The sequence below is a fragment of the Microtus oregoni genome, unplaced genomic scaffold (genome assembly GCF_018167655.1).
Source record: "Microtus oregoni isolate MIOR12 unplaced genomic scaffold, Mior012 000011F_ref0000422, whole genome shotgun sequence".
In the NCBI taxonomy this organism is placed as follows: Eukaryota; Metazoa; Chordata; class Mammalia; order Rodentia; family Cricetidae; genus Microtus; species Microtus oregoni.
Genome location: NW_024543070.1, coordinates 9,206,453 through 9,224,906, shown reverse-complemented (window position 1 = coordinate 9,224,906; position 18,454 = coordinate 9,206,453). Strand labels below are relative to the sequence as shown.

Here is an 18,454-nt window from a genome sequence, read left to right as displayed (position 1 = left end):
GCTACATAGAAGCTAGGTAGCAAGGAGGACCCTAAGAGGGACATACAAAGATAGCTCTAAGAAGAGGAAATAGATAAGATCTCCTGGGTAAACTGAGGATGGGAGGATGGAGGATGAGAACAGAGGTAATAGGATAATTGAGTTACAGAAAGGGAGAGCAATGAAAGAGACATCTTGATACAGGGAGCCTTTGTGGGATTAGGGAGAAACCTGGTGCTAGGGAAATTCCCAGTAATTCACAAGGACGGTCCCAGCTATGGTTTGTATTCTTAGTGCTACTTTGTGATTTCATAACTATTGCCTTTCCACTTTCCACTGTCTCTCTACTAGAATCATTCCTCCCTCCAGCCTAAAATACTGCTTTTTGTATTTTCTTTAGATTTGATTTGTTGGATAAGAATGTGGGGAGTTTTGCTGAGTAAGGAGATTGGGTGCAGCACCAACTGTTGGTTATTAACAACACAAACAGCAAAACCAGTCCTAAAACTTCAAACCCTCAGAGATAACCTCTCCTTACAAATGGACTTCTTTCCTGATTTTTTATTTTTTAATTTATTTTTATTTTTACTTCCCAATGTGGTCCACTTAGAAAGAAAAATGAGGCCATTGTATAACTTGCCTTTTAAATGTTGTATTCTATCTTTAAATGTTTTTCAAATAAATTTTAACTAACCTGTGGCCCACGGGCTCCCCATGACCAAAGATAGCTGTAAATGTTGCCCAAAATAAAACCATAAGCTTTCTTAAAAATCTACGAGTGTGTGTGTGTGTGTGTGTGTGTGTGTGTGTGTGTCTGTGTGTGTGTGTGTGTGTGTCTGTGTGTCTGTGTGTGTTTAACTCAGTAGCTCTCTAGAGTGAGCGCCGTAGGAGACAGATGAAGTGGGCAGTAAGTTACATAACCATTACTCTCCAGTATTATCTATTTAAGATAACTGGTGCACTTTGAAGCCACTAACTTGCCATTTTAATGTGGAATTTTAGGCCTATTGGTAATGAGGAAAAGTATACTACCTTGTAGAAATTCGAGAGTAGCTTCAACTGTCTATCCTGGGAGCACTCTACCCTCTGGTGACATCAAGGGAATGTTACGAAAAACTACTTGAGATTCAAGAGTACAGAAAGAGGCAGCAGTATTGTGTCTTCCTGCTGTGTATGTGCCTCTTGCATTGGTTCCTTAATGTACCCTGCCCTTTTCTCCTCTAGTACTTGTGTGTTGAAATTGGCTTCACCACTTTATTGCTCTGTTGCCTCTCATGTCAGAAGCGATGGCCTCCCTTCACAACTACTGCCATGACTGCTTACTTACAAGTAGGTTTGCTGGGCCTCTGGCTGATGAGGTGGCTGCAGCATGGAGCCTTGCATGTGGCCCTGATCTGTTTCAGCAAAGATGGCACTGCCATCCTTCACAACTCAGGGTGAATGCACCTTGACTGTAGAAAGAGAGGTCTAGAATTCTTGGGGTACCACCCAGTGTCTCCTACACCGTTTTGTCTAAGATAATCTCAGTGGGCCATGATTTGAAAGGCCACATCATTGCTTCTCCAGATGAAGGTATCTCCTGGCTTTCTGTGCATCATGTCCTGTGCTGTCCTGACTTCCATCACTGCATTTGTTGTCTATGACCTTGCCACACTCATGTCACAGTCTCCATACATGGCAGTCTACTGCTCTCCTTCCTCTTGGGTAGCCACCCACTCACCTGAAAGCCTGCTGGTCTCATCGGAAGCAAAGATTCTGAACTAGTAGTTTCTTAAATCTTCATTTCTAGTCCATGTGCTTATGTTAATTTGTTTAATATGCTTTTATAATTATAGGTGTAGAACAGATTTCCTGTTTTTACCGAAAATTTATGTCTGAAAATTCAGGAAGTTGGGTTTTAGCTATTTATTCCTTGTGGTAAAATCTTGTTTTATTCATTATTTTGCTTTAGTTTTAAAAATAGGTAAACTAGGATTTTACACTTTAAAGGAACATTGCTTACTGTTACTAACCATATATTCTTCTGTGATACATAGGGAAGACACCGAAAAGTATCATTTGTTTTAGCTTGAGCAAATTAATGCATCTGATACAAAACAATCTCTAATGTGACTGGAATCAAAAGTATTAATTAATTCTTGGGGTTCTCCTCTTTCCTTGCTTTTAGGGTGCAGGTTGCACAGCCCTGGTGGTAGCCGTAGTGGCGAGAAAGCTAGAACTTACCAAAGCAGAAAAGCATGTGCACAATTTCATGATGGATACTCAGCTGACCAAAAGAGTAAGTAGACGCCCTCACATCTGCAAGAGGATGCCACTGTCTTGTTCGCACATCAGGAAATACAGTTTTTCCACTAAGACTTCAGAAGCAGAGATGCCATAGATTGAAGAAAGCAAAACTCCTGGAGCTGGTTCCATTTCTCCCATTTTACAAATGGAATACCTAACTTCAGCTCAATTGCAGATAAAAGCAATTACATAAAAGTAGATCTCATAAATCTAGACAAGTAGGTATATTCAACATTTCAGCACAATAATCGGTATTAGGTTGGGTGGAAAAGAACACACTGCCTGTGGAAGGCGGGAATCTTATGGTAAGGTCATTGGAGGAAATAGTGCTGAACTTCTATGAGTGTGTCTGCATTCTAGACACAGGTGTTGCAAATATAAACTGTCCGTGGCTGCATTCTAAATACAGGTGTTACAAATATAAACTGTCCTTTCTATGATTTGAAGGTCATCACAGATACAGCAAAAATGCCGTAGCATCCAGAAGGAAGATCACCTTCCAATTATTAGAAGTAAACAAAACAATAATCTGTCCAGGTGTGACCCATGTATGAACTTACTTCCTCGTCAGCAAGCTCATGAGGGAAGCCTTGTTATGGCTATTTGATGCAGTTTGGAAGCCATGACGCAGAGAACTCAGGCAGCCTGCTCACAGTCATGACATCAAGGTAGAAAGCTAGAAAAGGAAAATATTTTTTATTAGACTATAATTTTAGCTTTTTGGATAGTCACTTGAAACATCAAAATACCGAAGTCAAAAATACCTAAAAATTATCTTGTAACATCTTGTAGCAATCCTCGCTTCCCAAAGTAGAATTTCATCAGGCTGTCATTGAGATAATTAAATGCATTGTCATTTGGTAACTCTGCCCACAAAAGAATCAATAGAATTCTTCAGACAAGTTTTTAACTTTCAGCATTTACCTTATTCTTGATTTAGTTCTAAGTACGAAAAGGATCTTTTTAGCGAAGCATACTTGCAGTTCCATGTTGGTCCAAAGGGAAAAGAAGATCAACTGGGGCCAACCAGGTCAGTGCAGTAGGACCCTGTTTCAAAACACAAATAATAGCAACATTGATTAGTATTTCCAATACAGTAGTTATTTTATTACAAATTCATATTTATATAGATTCATTTATGAAGGGGGACATGAATTTCTGTTGCTTTGCCCATACTTCAGACCCTAGAACTAACAGTACTTCAAGAGTCTACTATGGGATCAAAGCCTCTCAATTGCATATGGTGTTTTTAGCCTGACTTTGCTACTTCCAAATACCTTTTGAAATATAATTTTTATGTAGTATGATAGAGGGTACTATGTGTGATATGGTGTGTGTGTGTGGAGGTCAGAGAACAACATTGTAGAGTCAGTGCTCTTCTTTCAATTTTATATAGGTTCCTCAGTTGAAGCTCAGTTTACCAGGCTTGCAAAGAAAACCTTCTTATTCACTGAGCCATCTCCCCACTCCTTGTCCCAAATATCTTTTATTTCTCCCCAGTTTCCCTTATTTTTTTTCAATTCCTATTTCCATTCTCAAAACTCATGAGTGTTTCTAATGTGACGACTGGACAAAATATTAAAGTGAAGAGCTGCTTGGGTACCCGGTGTGATGCTTCTTTTCAGAGATCTAGATATGGAAATGCAATTCTATGCATGGTTATTAGTTCAGATGCAATACTGGAGTCATCGCGTGCTCCTCCAAGCATCTCCAAGGTCTGACCAAGAAGGTTCTCTTTTGGTAGAGTTTCTGTTAAGAGGCACAAGCTTTACCGTATTAAAGAAGCACTTTTATAGAGTCTTTTGTAACGCATGCTATTCTATCATAAGTATTATACTTTTTTCAGGAATCGAATAAGTGTGACAGTGGACAGGATGTTGCAGAGGGAGTCTTGTTGCTTTCTTACTAAAAGGCTGTTCAGGTGTCAAAAGTTGCGTTCGACAAGAGACCCATTGACTTTAACAATGTCATCTCGCCGCTGTTTCCTAGTCGTGGAACTGCTTTGCAATTGAAACCTCAGTCACGTACTTGGCCCAACATGTGACCATAGCCCCCTCTAATATTCATCTATTCAAGATTTTATGCAAAGCCATCAACTTAATGACTGTCATTTGCTGGGAACACACTTAAATTAGTTATTTATGGAATTTCTAAGTGGAATCCATTGAAAATTTTAACTTCAAGTAAGAATTTCAAACTCTTCAGTGATGTCTGAGGGAAACCAAGAGCAAATAAGGACAGACTCATCTTAGTACAAACTCAAGAGTACTATATAGCTGTAAACTAGTTATAGTGTTTATTCTAAGGCAGCTTCTTATTGTAAAATGAGACAACAGGACTTCAGTAACCATCATCTCTAGCATGCTCATGTTAGAGAAAATCAATTTCCAACAGGCTCACTAGGCACTGGACCTGACTTGGTTACTGTAGACCCAAGATCCATTTCCCAGTTTTAGCTTGAATTCTACTCTTCCTCCATCACTGCCTATCCTGAGTTGTCTTCCTCCACCCTGTGCCCAACCAGCCTGTGGCTTTCTTCACTCAAGGGTATTAAATAAGAAAACTTCTTAGGATAAGTAAGTAGCAAATTAGTTAGTTGGAGAAATTAGTTCTGTTTTCTAGGTTCCATGGGGGAGCCCGGCAGAGGAGATCTACCCTGCCTTCATCTCTATCAGTTCCCAGGACCTCTGGAGATTTTAATCAGAAAGCATGTAATTAGATAAGGTGACTAGCCTTCGTTGGGAGCAGTTACACTGGGACAGTCACGTCTGTCCTTCTGTTTCGCTTTCCTATGAAATCATGATAGCATCCCTACAAGTGAAAATGTGCTTACAAGCAAATACACCAGTTATTTTGGGAGCTTACGTGCATGAGGTGAACTCACACATGGAAACATGTTTTGGCTACACTGCACAGCCAGAAAGCCCGGGTGAGCTTGCAAAAGGCAAGATTGACCTTGGTATTTGACATTTTGCTCTTCTCTGGAGAAATAAAGAGGATGGAGAGAGGAGTCACTGTGGAAGTGGGAAATTCAGCATCTCTGAATTATCTTTAAATGAGTATTGAATAAAAATATAATTTCTTGTAAGAACAGGTAGAGTGTAACACAGAAAGAGATCAGTAGTATCTCCCTAATATTTCACTCAAGTGTTCCCAGACAGATGGAAATTCTTGCATGAAAGCAGATATACTAGAAAAACAGGCATTTGAGTAGCAGTTTCTAAAGCTCCAGTTCACTGTGGTTCTTAGGATGAAAAACACAGCCTCAAATGAGTACGGGGAATCTGCTTGAGGATGTAGCGACGGCCTTTCTTGTGTTTTCTAAACAGGTGAAAAACGCAGCCGCCAATGTACTCAGGGAAACGTGGTTAATCTACAAAAACACAAAGCTCGTGAAAAAGATCGACCACGCAAAAGTAAGAAAGCATCAACGGAAATTCTTGCAAGCTATTCATCAGTAAGTACCTGTTTTCATTTCTATCTTGTTCTACTTCTTAGCCTTTGCTTTGGATTTTTGTGCTTGTGGGTTCTTTCTTGTGAGGGAGGAAAAGAAAAGGGCACTGTCTTGTTTGCCTCCAGGAGATACCTCAAAATCTAATAATGGACCCCACAGGATAAAAGCTTAGGTTTTTTATGGCTGAAAATTGTGCGTGTTAAACAAAATATCTTTCTTCAGAGGCCATGATTTCTGTTACAGAGACCATAATTTCTGGTAGAATTATATTTAATTAACGTATTTATTTATATAGTTTGACCTGAAATGTTCAGCTTGTATCCACTGTAGAATCTTGGAGGGAGGGGACATTATATGATCCATCTGGATTTTTACATTTTATATAGCATAGTATATTTAATTGTCTTAATTTTACAATATTCAATGACTTCTTAATCAAATATCTGGGAATTATCTATATGCTGTTTGTTCACTATGGAGTTTAGCATTGGTTATTAGTTTACTATTATTTACCTGACGTAAGGCCTTCATGCCTGTCTTTGTTATACAATTACTAGAGTCTTTTAAGATAACTGTTTGTACCTCATAAGATTCAATGATGACTGAGAAACAGACCTTTCCAGGATGGCATTGTCTTAACTGTAAGTGTTGCCCCTGTGGGTATCCACTGTGACAACAGACTTGCTCTTCGTGCCCTTTATTCGTGGTCACATCTGTGGCTCACGAAAGTGGTTTTCCTTGTGAGACACAGCAGGGTAGCAGTGGAAATGTGGGGAGCCATTAGGTCTTTGCCTGTGCCATACCACTGGCCTTCTCAGATCCAGCCAGTACACCAGGCAGGGAAGCTGTGAATCTGAGATTTAATTCATAGGCAACATGGTACCACTAACCTCCTGTGAGGAATCCATAGACTTTCGTCTTCTAATTCTTCCCTGGTCCAGCCTCTGCCCTGCTTAGTTAGCTTATTAAGGTGTCCTGATGAGTCTATAATGTGCCTATAATGATGCCCGCGTGCATACTTCTGTGGAACGGAAACCTCCACTAGTCAAAAAGGAAAAGAAAAAAAACAAAAAACCCCAAGTAACTCTGGGATTAAAATAGAGAACACTTTGCACATATGGTAGAATAGTTTATCATTATTGCTCGCAGCCACTCACTCATGCTCCGTATGGCCACCAATGCACTTTCCTGAGAAGGGGATTTCTCTAACTCTGTGACTAGCCTAGGCACATAGCTGCACCACCCCTCCAGACCCTGTAAGGAAATGACAGAGCTAGAATTTTAAAATTATGCTGTTAAAAGTCAGGGGGAAACAAGAAGTAGAATCATGTTAGAGTTGGCTCACAAAGCAGGAGCTTGCTCCTTGGAGTTCAGTTCCCTTTCTGACCCAGGGCCAATCCAGGAGCCGCAGCCCAGATGGTGCATTCCTTCCATTCTCTTTAGTAGAGAGTGAGACCCCAAGATGTACTCGGATTCTTCCTGGGTTCCTCATCTAGACACCCACTTCCTCGGAGGGCTCCCCTAGAAAGGGCTCTTTAGGAAGAGCGTGTACTCTAAAGCCATTTGACACAGGAACCCCAACATTGACAGAAGCCACTACAGCAAGCCACGGAGAGATCATTTTTGTACTTTCAGTGTTTCTTGGTAGTCAATTTTGTCCAAGCATGATAGAAAACTTCCCTTTCTGGGTGTGAGAGGATACACCCAAAGGTAAAGACGGTGAGATGAAGCAGGAGTAAGTAAGTACACGTGCTATGACCATGCTTCGTATTGTGTGCCTGTCGGTGAAACTACCTAAACTACAGTCATATTGGATTTGCATCTTTGATAAATTTTTTAATAAAAAACAAACCAAAGCATGCACCAGTAGATTCTGTAATGCAGTCCTGTAACTATGGATATGGTGGCTCTTTAGTGTCTTGCCATATGCTTTGAGTTATAAGCATATTCATGCTAATGTGGAAGAATATTCTGTTATTTATTCACTGCAAAAATTTATTGATTATTTTATTATTTAGCTTTGCTTTAAGTTTCTTTTTAACAAAATATTATTTATAAAAATTATCTCTGTACAAGGAAGCTGATTTTATGAATTGTCCAAAAGGAAGTGGCATATTTGTCCTGCGGGGCATGTCAGCCTGATTACAAGGGCTCGTGGGAGGAGCTTATATGGAGTTCTTCAGCTGGCTGCTCTGGGTAGTGGGACAGAAGCCACCCCTAATTATTCCTCTGCTTCCATCAGACATTTCCATTATCATCCTTTTCTTGCCTTTTTTAATGCAATATGTACATCTAAAGCAGATGAGTTTAATGAAATTCAGCTGTTCAGAATGGTTGTGTAAGTCATTGGGGGTTTGCTGGGTTTCCTTTGCTGTGGAGAATACTTAAAGTTTATGAACAATTACAGCAGAATAAGTTTGGTTACAAGGGCTGGGTTTGGCTAGATCATTCTACTGGTGCATAATCGCTTGTCATGTTAACTTCGTATTGGAAGTTGTAGAGTGACGTCGTGAAAAACAGTACACAGGGCTCGATTCCTCAGGGCCAGGCCTTCACTGCCCACTGCTCAGACTCAAGGGCACTCAGCATCATCTGTCAGCACTGCGTATAGTAGACCTGGCTGGACATAAACTCGCAAGTCTTTTTCTGGAGCTCGTCTGGCTTTTGCTACTCTCTGATTCTGCCTGAGAGCAATTTTTAGTAGCTCTCTCCTCTTCTGCCAGACCCCTCTAGCTCAGCTCTTTCTCTTTTTCCGTACTTTATGGCCTCTTTCCCAACATGTGACCTCTCTAGCCTCTGATGATGCTACACTCTCTAGACCAGTGCCCTCTTTTCAGTAATGTGTTTGTCTTTTTGAATTGTCACTCGATGCCATGAAGTGTTCTCTCTCTAACTTTCAACCCTTTTTCTGATAGCAGCTTTAACTTTTTCATTCTTCTGTCTCAACCATGGATCCATCAATCAACTCGAACTTGTCTAGAGCCAAGAAAGCTAATGCGCATAATTTATATTAGAGGGGATTCCGAACAGCCCCGATCTGGAAAAGATATGCTCCCCCTTTAAAAGAATCATTATATCTATCATTCTAAGCCAAAGTGTTTCCTATTATCCCCTTGAACACCGAGTATGAAGAGGCCAACATGACTTTACGCACGTTCTTCATTCTGAATTCTGGTTTAAGAGGAAGCCAAGTGCTTTCAGGTAGGCAGAGCATAGTGGCAACAAAGGATGGTGATGAATTGAATAGTGTCAATCAATGTCAAGATCCTGCAGGGTCTTCCAGCTGACGAATCGAGCCCCCTGTGCACAACTGAACACCACATTGTGTTGTTTTGCTCCAGAATACTTTACAGTTTCTTTTCTTTTGTTTTGTCTTTTTATTTCAACAAAATGAAAATAGAGCTCGGAAGTAAGTTGTGTGAGCTGTTCCTTTCAACATTTGCAGAGTTTTCTACTGGCTGCATGCACCCAGCAGATCCTTTATTTGTGAATTTTGGTAGTCTGATTGCTGCTATGGAAATGTGATCCAAAATCATGATATTTTCCTGTGATAAGTGAAGTTCACAAGGAAGAAAGCAACATCTGTTTCTTAATCTTTTTGCGGGGGGAAAAAAGTGTACTATCCATGTGCATGTTACCTTTTATTCTGGCAGCTGCAGCTTGAGCAAGGTTTCTATCTGCTCGCCTAGCCTCACGGGCAGTCTCAGAAGGCAGTCCCCTGCCACAGGCAGATCAGAGGGCAAGACAAGATCATTTAAGTCCAAGAGCTAATGGAGTTCCAGTCAGGGTCGGATCACAAATAAATCAATCAGATTCGTTACTAATCTAGAAAGCGACATCATCTGACATAGCTTTGTAGGCTAGTAATAAACACCACGGGCAAAATTCTACTGTCAGTCGTAGCTGAATCCAGCTGAAGGACGCTGGACTAAAGTGCTTTAGAAAAAGATCCTACTTTATCCAAAACCAGCGTTCTCCCCCTCCTCCTGTTCCGCAAGATTCAGGACTCTCTCTTTACCCACAGATTTCTGGAGGTATCTGGTCCAGAGCTCTAAACTCTAGGCATTAGTAAACTTTACAAGAAAACTTGATGTAAGCCCATCATAAAGATAGTTAGTCAAGTTGCCATCAACTGACAACTTTAATTCTGGCATTGAATTATAGCTATAGGCTAGAAAGCTCTGAGCCGTAATCTTACCGCTCCCCTGTGGGGGGGGAAAAAATCAGGAGGTGGAGATAAGATAGGACCTGCCTGACACTTATTTCTTGTAATAATCCAGACATTCATGGTGGTTAAAGGGAAAAGCTGTCTTTCCATATGTTTTAGTATTAAACTCTTATTTGGGTATCACTTAAAGTCCGTTTATGATACCTCCAGCACTCACGGTATCCAGCACTTCATTCTATACTTGAGGAAACAAAGTCAAATTGGGGTGAGTGAAGTCTCCAGCTAACATTGCAGCTTTTCCTTACTGTTCTTGTCTTCACTGATCCACAGCTGGTCAAGATGCTTTTTGCTTGACATTTGCTGGGTTTTAAAAGGTATAAGTAAAGAGTTATAATCTTTCTTGATGCTTAGAGAAAACTCTGTCAACAATATATTGAATTTAAATATGCATTTATAGATTTCGTTCAGGTTAGACCTTACTCTAATCTCTACAGTAACATCAAAAGGAGCCAGTTAACTTGGTTCTGAGTTTCTAATGAACACAGAGCAAACAATCAATAAATCTGAACTATTTTAGAGTACTTAAGACTGTGTTAGAGATGGACACCATTTAGACTCTAGCTGGCAGGAGCTGTATCTTCACTGGGGAGAAGACTCAGCTACATGCTGGCTGTCCTAGGTGCAAGATGAAATCACTAAGTGCTGTAAACAAATTAGGAAAGTCTCCCTGGCAGTAAAATCTTGCCCTGTGAATCTTTTAATTCTCTTATGTAGTTATATACTATTTAAATTAAAAAGTGTAAAATACTCTCTTCATTCACTGAAGCCATACTTAATAAATGATTCATTATCAAGCACAAGTGAAATAAACATGGGTTTCTTTTTTTGTTTGTCACAAAACAGCTCAGAGAAACTGAGTTCTTTTCTTTTGGGTCTGGCTTTGAATAGCCAGCAGGCTTACAGAACAATAGCCCACCTTTCTCTTTTAAAGTCTTACTTTCTAGAACCTAAGAACCATGGAATAAATATTTATTGGGCTACTACAATAAATACATTAAAAAAATAAGAGCTTCATTTAGAAAAATGAGTTTTTAAGAGTGCCCTTGTGACTGTCAAAATCAACATGCAAGGACATTGTAAAGTAACAAGAATGAACCTTAAAAATAGATGGTCTACCCACTAGATATATTCTGTCATTTCTTAAAAACTACAATGAAAGCTAAAAGAGATTCTCCCAAAGAAACGGTCTGTCCTCTGTTCAAATTTGCTGTCAGTTTATGGTAAAGTCAAGCAAAACAGAGTAAGAAAATAATATGTTTGGAGTTATCTTGCTGCTGGTTGAATAAAAGTGGTTTTTGTTAACAAGAATCTCACTTATCACTGTGGTTTCATCAGGTTCAAATACCTAACCCAATTCATTTCCGACTAAACAGGGTTAATTCCTGTATCTAGTCATGTAGGCATAGGAAGGTGTTCATTGCTCCAACACGATGAAATTCCAGTTGCTTTGCATCTTTCTTCCTATGTCTATTTGTCATGATACTGGGGCTTTAAGGAATGTTTTGGCTTTTTCTCATGTGGTTCAATCCCGATGAGTCTTCCTGAATTCCACTTACCTGGTACCTAGCTGTCCTGAGGACATCTCATCTCTTGCTCTCCTTTCTTTTTTGCGGTGTTGGGGAAGCATGCTTCTCATTGTACCAGATACATAACCAGTGTGGACTTTACCCCCCAATACCAGGCATTATCCATGCAGTTCTTTGCTCTTGTGGACTTTGTGCATGCCCCTTTGAAAGCAGTAACCTAGCCTGTGAAACAAGAGGACCTTTTTGACTTCAGCGTCTGTCTTGTAGATTGAGAAGTGTGAAGATGGAACAGAGGAAACTGAATGACCAAGCAAATACCCTAGTGGATCTGGCAAAGGTAATCAGTCTCAAGGGGCTCAGCCCTCATGGTTGCAACCATGGAAATTAACCACTGTACAACAATGAGCAGTACAAATTTAATAAAGAAGGCTACCAAACCACCCCAAAATGATGATCCAACTTAGAAGCATTTTTTTTTCTAAAACTCATACTGAGTTCATATGTTCATTCCCCATATACCCAACCTCAGTGCTAACAGCTTCCTTGGGGGGGGGGGTGCACTAGAAATACCGTAAGACTTCTTAGTGGAATATAAAATGATATCTCATCTGTGGAAGGACAGAACTACATCTTGAATGTCACTATGAGGTTGGGAGATAAATAGAGCTCATCATTCTTAATATTTTTTTATATTTTTAAGCAAACCAAAAACTAGAGATTGATATTTTTAAATCCTGGAACTTATTTTCTAAAATAAAATTTGTGTTTCAGAAGCAATAACTCACTTTTTATGGTTTTCTCCTTTTTATAACTTTAACAATCACATTCTTTTTTACCAAGTACATTAATAGTTTTCTAGTTCTTTGTCACATCTAAAAGATCTATCTGCTCTTTTATTGTTCCTCCATAAGTAAAAGGCAATTGGAAAATATGAATATTTATCAACTGTGCAAATGTTACATCCTGTTGCGCTAGTTCCAAAGGAGACTCAAGAATAGAAGGATGGGTGTGTTCTTCCTTGTAGCGCAATCACTTTGGCGGAGGCAGCACATACATCCCGCTTTATATTTGATAAGTCATATTATGTTTTTGCCAAATCTTTAAGTATAATCTATGAAAATTAGACATTTGGCTTCGTCTTATTAAATAACACTTCCAAAATATACTCACTTTATGCATTATCAGTAACACATACTAGGTAAACATATTCAAGGTAAGTGTTGAATGACGCACCTCAGGGATCATGCATCACTCACGTAAGCCGGGCAGTGTACACACATGCAGGACACCGACATCCCCCATTCATGTGACCTTCACTTGGGGTAGGGAAATAATACTTATGTGTTGCATCAGTCTGATATTACATGCTTAAAAATATTGGACATTAAAAAATAAAGCAGACGCCTTTAGGTTTGTATGAAGGTGAGGAATGTACTTTAAGAATATAGTAGGAGTTCTCAGTAGTCCTCATTGTCCGCTATGTTCAGAGAGTCCGGTTTTATCCCAGACTTTTCCAGACCCAGGCCAGCTGGTCTTGGTGAGTTCCCAATAGAACATCCCCATTGTCTCACTGTGTGGGTGCACCCCTCGCGGTCCTGAGTTCCTTGATCGTGCTCTCTCTCCTTCTGCTCAAGAACAATGGCAATGTGTTTCTGATCCTACTGCATGCCCTGGCTTTGTGGGAGCCTAGGCAGTTTGGATGCTCAACTTACTAGACCTGGATGGAGGTGGGAGTTCCTTGGACCTCCCACAGGACAGGGAACCCTGATCGCTTTTCGGGCTGGGGGGGGGGGCTCAATTGGGGGAGGGGGAGGGAAATGGGAGGCAGTGGCGGGGAAGAGACAGAAATCTTTAATAAATAAATAAATTAAAAAAAAAGAATATTGTAGGAAACTGAAATTTGCCCCCCCCCAGCACACATGAGATCATGCGCTTGATCTCCAGCAGCACTCGTATACACAAAAGGTATATACAAAGTCAAACATGAATATATTTGTTATTTCTGTAGTGCCATACTTACTCTGACCACAGGATGATACATGCCGTAGGAGTTCAGTATGAACTCTTTTAATGACGGATGTTGCCCAATTACTCCAAGAATGTAGTAAAAGTAAAGTTAGTGCTCTCTGTGTCCATGACTCAACCAGAACAAGATGCCTTTGTTCTGAATGATTCCCTCAGTCAGTTTGTTGTCATCTTTAAGTAGCTGTGAAGCTGGAGAAGATGCAGGAAGAACTGAAGGAGGAGGAGGATGCGATACAAAGAGTCGTGGGTTTGGGAGCATTGGTACTAGACTCAGTGTAGCATCTCTAACCCCTGCTCTTAGCCCCCCCCTCCCATCTCAGCCCTGCAGCTCTGCAAGTTTCTTAACTCCTCCAGGAACTAAAACGTTGTCTCAGACTCATGAGTCTCTCTGATCAAGACAGTTTCAGTTTTCTGTACAAGAAAGCATTTCATATTCCTACTCCAGACCATGTAGCTCTGAACAGACATTCCAATAAGGCGACCTATAAATTTTCACTTATGTGGTGTACGGAACACATGCCCAGAGGCTTGTGCCTGTTAGGCACGTGCTCAACCACTAAGCTTTCCCCCCAGCCCTGGGCTAGTAACTTAGCATACTCCACAACTATTAAACTTATTGAGGATTTATGTTATTTTACATTTTATCTGTGAAATTTTTTCTTGGATTCAATGAAAAGAGGTCTGAGATTTGGAACACAAGACAACAAAAGATATGTGAGTATTGGCTGTTCTAAATTACTGTGTGCTCAGATCAATTGATTCTAAACTTTATTCCTGTTCTTCTATCATCTTTTTACATTTCGCAATCATCTGGCTGTTAATTTGTTTGTTCTTTACATCGTACAATTATTATAAAAATTGGCCAGGTTGTCGTGTCACCTGTTGAAAATGAATTTGAAATGCTAACTTGTATAGAAATCATCATCACATAAACAATAAATTAAAACATTTTCATCTGACTTTATGCCACATAAAATCATTGGAAATTTCACAAGCCGTAACTACACCTTACTTTCTAAATCATACTCAGCTAATGCCTGTCATCGTTCATTTAAATCTTAGCATTAAGAATACATGGAATTTACTTTGTGACCTAAACTATTTGGTTAGCTGGCACACCTGTCACCAGCAAGAGGACAGTGTTAAAGTTTGAAGAGCTGATAGTTTGCTTCTGAGGCAAGAGTAATTAAACCTCTTACTTCTCTGTTTCCTGTCTTCTCAATCTTGTTTTCCAGACCCAGAATATCATGTATGACATGATTTCCGACTTAAATGAAAGGAGTGAAGACTTTGAGAAAAGGATCGTCACCCTGGAAACCAAATTAGAGACTTTGATTGGCAGCATTCACGCCCTCCCTGGGCTCATTAGCCAGACCATCAGACAGCAACAGAAGGATTTCATTGAGGCTCAGATGGAGAACTACGACAAGCACGTTGCCTACAATGCTGAGCGCTCCCGGTCCTCGTCCAGGAGGAGGCGGTCCTCCTCCACAGCGCCACCAACATCATCAGAGAGTAGCTAGAAGAGAATAAGTTAACCACAAAAATAAGACTTTTTGCCATCATATGGTCAATATTTTAGCTTTTATTGTAAAGCCCCTATGGTTCTAATCAGCGTTATCCGGGTTCTGATGTCAGAATCTTGGGAACCTGAACACTAAGTTTTAGGCCAAAATAATGAGTGAAAACTCTTTTTTTTTCTTTCAGATGCACAGGGAATGCACCAATTATTGCTATATAGATTGTTCCTCCTGTAATTTCACTAACTTTTTATTCATGCACTTCAAACAAACTTTACTACCACAGTATATGATATATAATAAAAAAGTTAATTTCTGCACATGCCTGTTTGGTCTTCTCATCTCTATAACTTCTCCTTTTATGCTGTCTTCAGGGGAAAATGGTTTTCTGATCCACATTGATAATTTCGACTTCCAAAACGTGTCCTGAAATGAAAAGACTACGTTGTTCTCTGTCTGCTTTGCAAAGATTTTCCTTCCTGAAATATTTATACAACTATTCTGCCCTACCCTGTTCTCAGCTCACAGCATATTTTAGTGTGCTTGGCTTCCAAATGATATGGAAAGTTGGGAAGTTTGATCAGAACTTATGCAAACAGGGGGAAGAGGTGCTCTCAATAATTATTTTATTCCTATTTTATAAGCAAATATCCATGAGCAAAGTATCAAGAAACATCACTGTCTGCAATCTAATGTTGCAGAATTTCAGCTCTAAACTAGTGACTTACCATGGAAGCCCCATGCTACACTCTTAGGTATTTGCTACATACATGTCTAGCCAAGAAACTATCAATATATAGACTGCCATCAGAATCATAAATATATATGAACAAAGCCAACCTCTTACCTAACATATGGTCCTTCTTTAGACTCTACTAACACATGAAGGACAAGTAAATAACATGCAGTAAATTTCACAGATTTTCCATGCTTGTTTCAAGAACGGCTGTAGGCAGTGTGCACGAAAGGGAACTGGGTAGTTAAGGCCACAAAAAGTCACCATAAAGCCAGACAGTGGTGGTGCACACCTTTAATCCCAGCACTCGGGAGGCAGAGGCAGGTGGATCTCTGTGAGTTGGAGATCAGCCTGGGTTACAAAAGCTAGTTCCAGGACAGGCTCCAAAGCTACAGAGAAACCCTGATTCAAAAAACCAAAAAACAAACAAACAAACAAACAAATAAATAAAAGTCACCATAAGAAGAAAGTAGGTTTGGAAAGAGCAGGTTAAGGTGACCACATAGAAAGTGCCACACAGAGTTGTTCGCCAAACTCTACAGGAAAAAAGAGGAGACTAAGTGAAAGGGCCAATGCGCTTTGGCAAGTTACAGCCTCTGTTAGACACTCCAAAGACAACCCGCTTCCATTGGCCTGATCCTTAACAGTTTTTAGTTCAGCAAAGTCCGTTTGAGAGCGCACACTCTCCTCCTAATTGCACCCCACCCTCCGCTGTCAGACTTTCACTGTTGCCAGTTGCGAGCATTATTGCTTTCCTCTCTGGCGAAAGCTGTAGTGATATATATGATCTTCTTTACATAGTTCAATAGAAAAAAACTTTCACATCTAACCTCTATAACTTCTAAATAAATAAATAAACCATCTCCCAAAACCAAGTACAGGTGTTTGAGACTGCAGGAGCCCTACTAATCTTCCAACTCTCCAGAGTAGCTGAAACCAAGCCTCATCTATATATGTTTCCATGCATGCTGGACGATGCCAGTGCCTGGAAAGGTTTTTAATATCGAAGGGCAGATGAGAACACTGCTTGTGGACGCAGGCTGCCCAGTTAAGCAAATGTCAACATCCTACCTCATCAAATTTCTCAGTTGTAGATGCAATTAAACTGTCTTTTTTATATATTTTGGATCACATACAAGAATATAGCAAATATTTGGTACAAACAGTGAAAAACAAGAACATTTTTGAAAAGATGATATTCTTGTAATTGATGTAGTTAACTCTTGTGGTTTCTACCTCTGCTGTGACTAAAATCAGAGTCGACATAATTAAGTTTAATTAGCACTTTACTGATCAGTTGGCAACCTAAGAGAGTAGGAGAAAGTAATATATTGCTCCTCTTGTTGAGGAAGAGAGAAGAGAAAATGAGAATAAATTTAGGTTGCATTATGTTAATTTTCTTCCTCTTTGCCATAGTTCCTCTCGATAGGGTATTTTTTTTGTGCTTTAACTCAATCTTACCTTGGCTTTTCATTTGTACAGACTATATAAAGTCTGGCAGGCATATCTTTCCTCTCTTTTCTTTTACTGCAAAATAATCACAACTTAAAAGGGGAGAGACCCATCCACTCCAAAGGCAAGCCTTTCATCATCGTGTTTTGTTAATTTCCCATTATGTGGCATTATCCACTCTCCCTTCAAATGGCTTTGAGCATTGGTAGAACCCTTGTCTGTGCCCTTCAGAATACTCAGTAACACTTGAGTTCTGTTGGTCTTACAGCTGACCACACTATGCCTTTTTTCTCTATAACTAGTGTATATCTTTGTAAATTGCAGGCCCCATTGTCCTCAATGAGTTCTCCCATTTCCTTAGACATACAATATGTCTGTGCTAGTCACTAGAGAAAAGGAAGTGAAGATGGGCCAGATGCATAAGTGATGTTCAACTTGGAAACCTTAGGTGCCTTTCCTCTTATTTTCTCCTCTTTTTATGGCTGTTTCCCAAGAGGCTCTTCAGCAAAGTGCCTGTAATAATCAAGCCATTATGTTTGTACACAGTGCGTGGGCACTGAAAAATGAGCTGTTGGTAAGAGCTGATAAGAACCTTCTTTTCTTTATTGTGTTATATTTAAACTTTGTCTAGTCTTGAGAAAAGACATGGTAAAATAGAATGTAACTGGAATTCAGGATTTATCTCTGCTTCTTCCTAGTGCAACTTGAATGATGCTCATCCTTTAGTTCTAAACCCCTACCCATCTGTAGAATGGACAGCAGAGACACTTATCTGTGGAGCTCTACAGAGCCTGGTGAGAAATATTTTTATTACTGTGTTTGGGATATGGCCACAAGCATTAAATATCCTCATTATCTACCTTTCTTCTTGTATCTCCTAACTCTTTGGAGTACAGATTACAAATACCATCCCCTCTGATTACCTGTCTAGTTCATTTTTGCCACAAATTTCTAGACTCTGGATTAGTGCATCCATTTGCTCATCCTCTGCACTGTTGTTAATGTGAACCAGACTCTCACTAGGATGCTTTGTGTGTCAAATTCTGTGACTCCATTCTGTTCATAAGAATGATCCTGAAATGTAGGGCAGTGAAGGAGAAGTAATCTAAGAGAAGGAAGGACCAAAAGGCTCAACTCCTCTTCCAAATCCATCCTTGTGTGTTGGGACTAATGAGTCCTGGCCTTCAGCTGCTCTTCCCTGTCTAGAGCCTTCTAATTGAAGTTACTAGAAGCTGTGCCTAGCTTAGA

At 39.9% G+C, this 18,454-nt stretch overlaps 1 protein-coding gene across 2 annotated transcripts in view; it reads left to right on the top strand.

Moving 5' to 3' along the window:
* Kcnn2 (potassium calcium-activated channel subfamily N member 2) overlaps positions 1 to 15,338 on the top strand; it is a 362,369-nt gene extending 347,031 nt beyond the window's left edge. The window contains exons 8-12 of one of the 2 annotated variants that reach the window (XM_041660109.1): positions 2,147 to 2,257; positions 5,595 to 5,722; positions 9,120 to 9,128; positions 11,741 to 11,810; positions 14,734 to 15,338. In XM_041660109.1, coding sequence (XP_041516043.1) covers positions 2,147 to 2,257; positions 5,595 to 5,722; positions 9,120 to 9,128; positions 11,741 to 11,810; positions 14,734 to 15,021 — 606 coding nt within the window. In that variant the 3' untranslated portion in view covers positions 15,022 to 15,338. The remainder of the gene's footprint in view (positions 1 to 2,146; positions 2,258 to 5,594; positions 5,723 to 9,119; positions 9,129 to 11,740; positions 11,811 to 14,733) is intronic. The other variant, XM_041660110.1, reaches the window with a different exon arrangement.
* The last annotated feature ends 3,116 nt before the right edge of the window (positions 15,339 to 18,454 follow it).